This window comes from Notothenia coriiceps, unplaced genomic scaffold, assembly GCF_000735185.1.
Source record: "Notothenia coriiceps isolate Sejong01 unplaced genomic scaffold, NC01 NC01_scaffold00028863, whole genome shotgun sequence".
In the NCBI taxonomy this organism is placed as follows: Eukaryota; Metazoa; Chordata; class Actinopteri; order Perciformes; family Nototheniidae; genus Notothenia; species Notothenia coriiceps.
This window is the reverse complement of record NW_011361564.1, coordinates 1-1992: the sequence shown is the minus strand read 5'-3', so window position 1 is coordinate 1992 and position 1992 is coordinate 1. Positions and strand designations below refer to the sequence as shown.

At 44.0% G+C, this 1992-nt stretch overlaps 1 protein-coding gene across 1 annotated transcript; it reads left to right on the top strand.

Annotated features, from left to right (window-relative positions):
- Positions 1-215: 215 nt before the first annotated feature.
- LOC104958506 (phospholipid-transporting ATPase IB-like) lies at positions 216-1672 on the top strand (the record flags this gene model as incomplete). Its single annotated transcript, XM_010786249.1, has 5 exons — positions 216-404; positions 481-530; positions 610-679; positions 771-855; positions 1485-1672. Coding segments are annotated over 5 exons (582 nt in total), but the record flags the coding sequence as incomplete, so codon positions are not given.
- Positions 1673-1992: the final 320 nt, after the last annotated feature.

Sequence of the window (1992 nt, the reverse complement as noted above, 5' to 3'; positions counted from 1 at the left end):
TCACTATTTTCCAGAAGAAAACAAAGGAGTCCAATGGAGGCTTTCCTTGGGAGGGAACTTTGGGATTTTAGCCTTTGCAGATCATTTACATAAACCTATAAAACACTACATGAGAGGGACGATTTCAAAAAGCATAATCGGGCCCGTTTAAATTAAATCTATCCTGCCCAAAAGAGACTAGAGGATGCTTATGCCCGCTCTGTTTGTGTGTTCAGTCCACGTCCCCTCAGATCTGTGAGTTCCTGACGGTGATGGCCGTGTGCCACACGGTGGTCCCAGAGAGGGAGGAAAACGGGATCATTTACCAGGCGTCTTCTCCAGATGAAGGAGCGCTGGTCAAAGGAGCCAAAGGACTGGGCTTCGTCTTCACAGCAAGAACCCCGCGTGCAGTCATCATCGAGGCTGTGAGTGTGTGTCTGTGTGTTTCAGTGCAGGGTGAGCGGCTTTTCACCAGAGCTGACCGTTTGTTGTTTATTCCAGAGAGGAAAGGAGATGAGCTATGAGCTGCTGAACGTGCTCGAGTTCTCCAGGTAATAATATGTCAATAAATGACTCTGTGATATAACACTGTTCTGTGTTTCGATTCTAAAGCCACTGCTTCCTTCACAGTAACCGCAAACGCATGTCTGTGGTGGTCCGGACCCCCACCGGGAGGCTGAGGCTGTACTGCAAAGGAGCTGTATGTTATCTCCTTTTTACACATTTAATAAAGCAGTTTAAATGTCTTAAACATTTTGTTTTTATTAATACGCTTTGTCTTGTTTTTGCAGGATAATGTCATTTTTGAGCGTCTGACTGAAGCATCCCAGTACAAAGAGTTAACTATGGCTCATCTGGAAGAGTTTGCTACTGAAGGTAAGACAAGTTAGAGAGTGGGAGAAAGTAGTCATATCATCTGCTATGCAATCTTATATCATCCCATCCCTAGTCTTCAAACTGATCTTATTTCTTCCAAATTTCAAAACTTGACATTACTTAAACCCACCTTTTGGTTAAAGCTTAAAGATGGGGTAGGTAAGAATGGAGAAACCAGCTGGAGTGCGCTAGAATTTGAAAGTACGCAGCCGAAAAAAATCTGCCCCTTCCTTCAGACTTCCTTACAGAGCCCCTCCTCCGACACACACGAACGCGCACATGACCAATGAGGGCACGAGATAGGTTTGTGCACAGATGGAAGGCTGACAGGCAGGTAGGCCATGCAGTTATCTGACCCGGGCCGGCTCAGATGATTGGACGTGCTTTTTACAGCGCCACGGCTTCAACAGATGTATTTATTGTCAAAGCATTTAATATATTCGTTGCTATCGGGATGTTAAGAGCATTCCATGGAATATAACAAAAAGTGTTTCTGAAGTGAATTACCTACACCACCTTTTAAATTACGCAATCTTTCCTGTTTCTTAGTGTTTCAATTGAGTTAGAAACATGTTGTATTCTCCATGTTCACACTCACTGATCATGTTGTCCTCGTCCCATCCGTCCAGGTCTGAGGACTCTGTGCTTCGCCTATGTGGACCTGGAGGAAGAGGCTTACCAGGAGTGGCTGAAAGAATACACTATCATCAGCACGGTGCTGAAAGACCGAGCTCAGAAACTAGAGGAGTGTTACGAACTACTGGAAAAGGTAAACACGACGTCGAGAGACCGGAATATTCTCAAACACACACTTCATGTACAGGGGGTCCGCGGGGTCTTAAAAAGTATTAAAAGTTGATAAATCAATTTAGCGAAAATGAAGGCTATTAAAAGTATTAAACGGCATTTTCCAAGGTATTACATTTTGTAGCTTGTTTTCAATAAGTATATAAATTGTCCAAAGAGGTTGTATTCTACAGTCTGCCTGAATGTAATCATTGCGTAGGTGTGTAGTGTGATTCTGTGTAGTTTATTTATGGCATCCCGTTGGATTTGACGTCATCTGAACAGGACATCGCACGCTCACTGCTTGATAGCGCTCGAAGGCCCGTTTACGCCGGTTGTTAAACAACATCG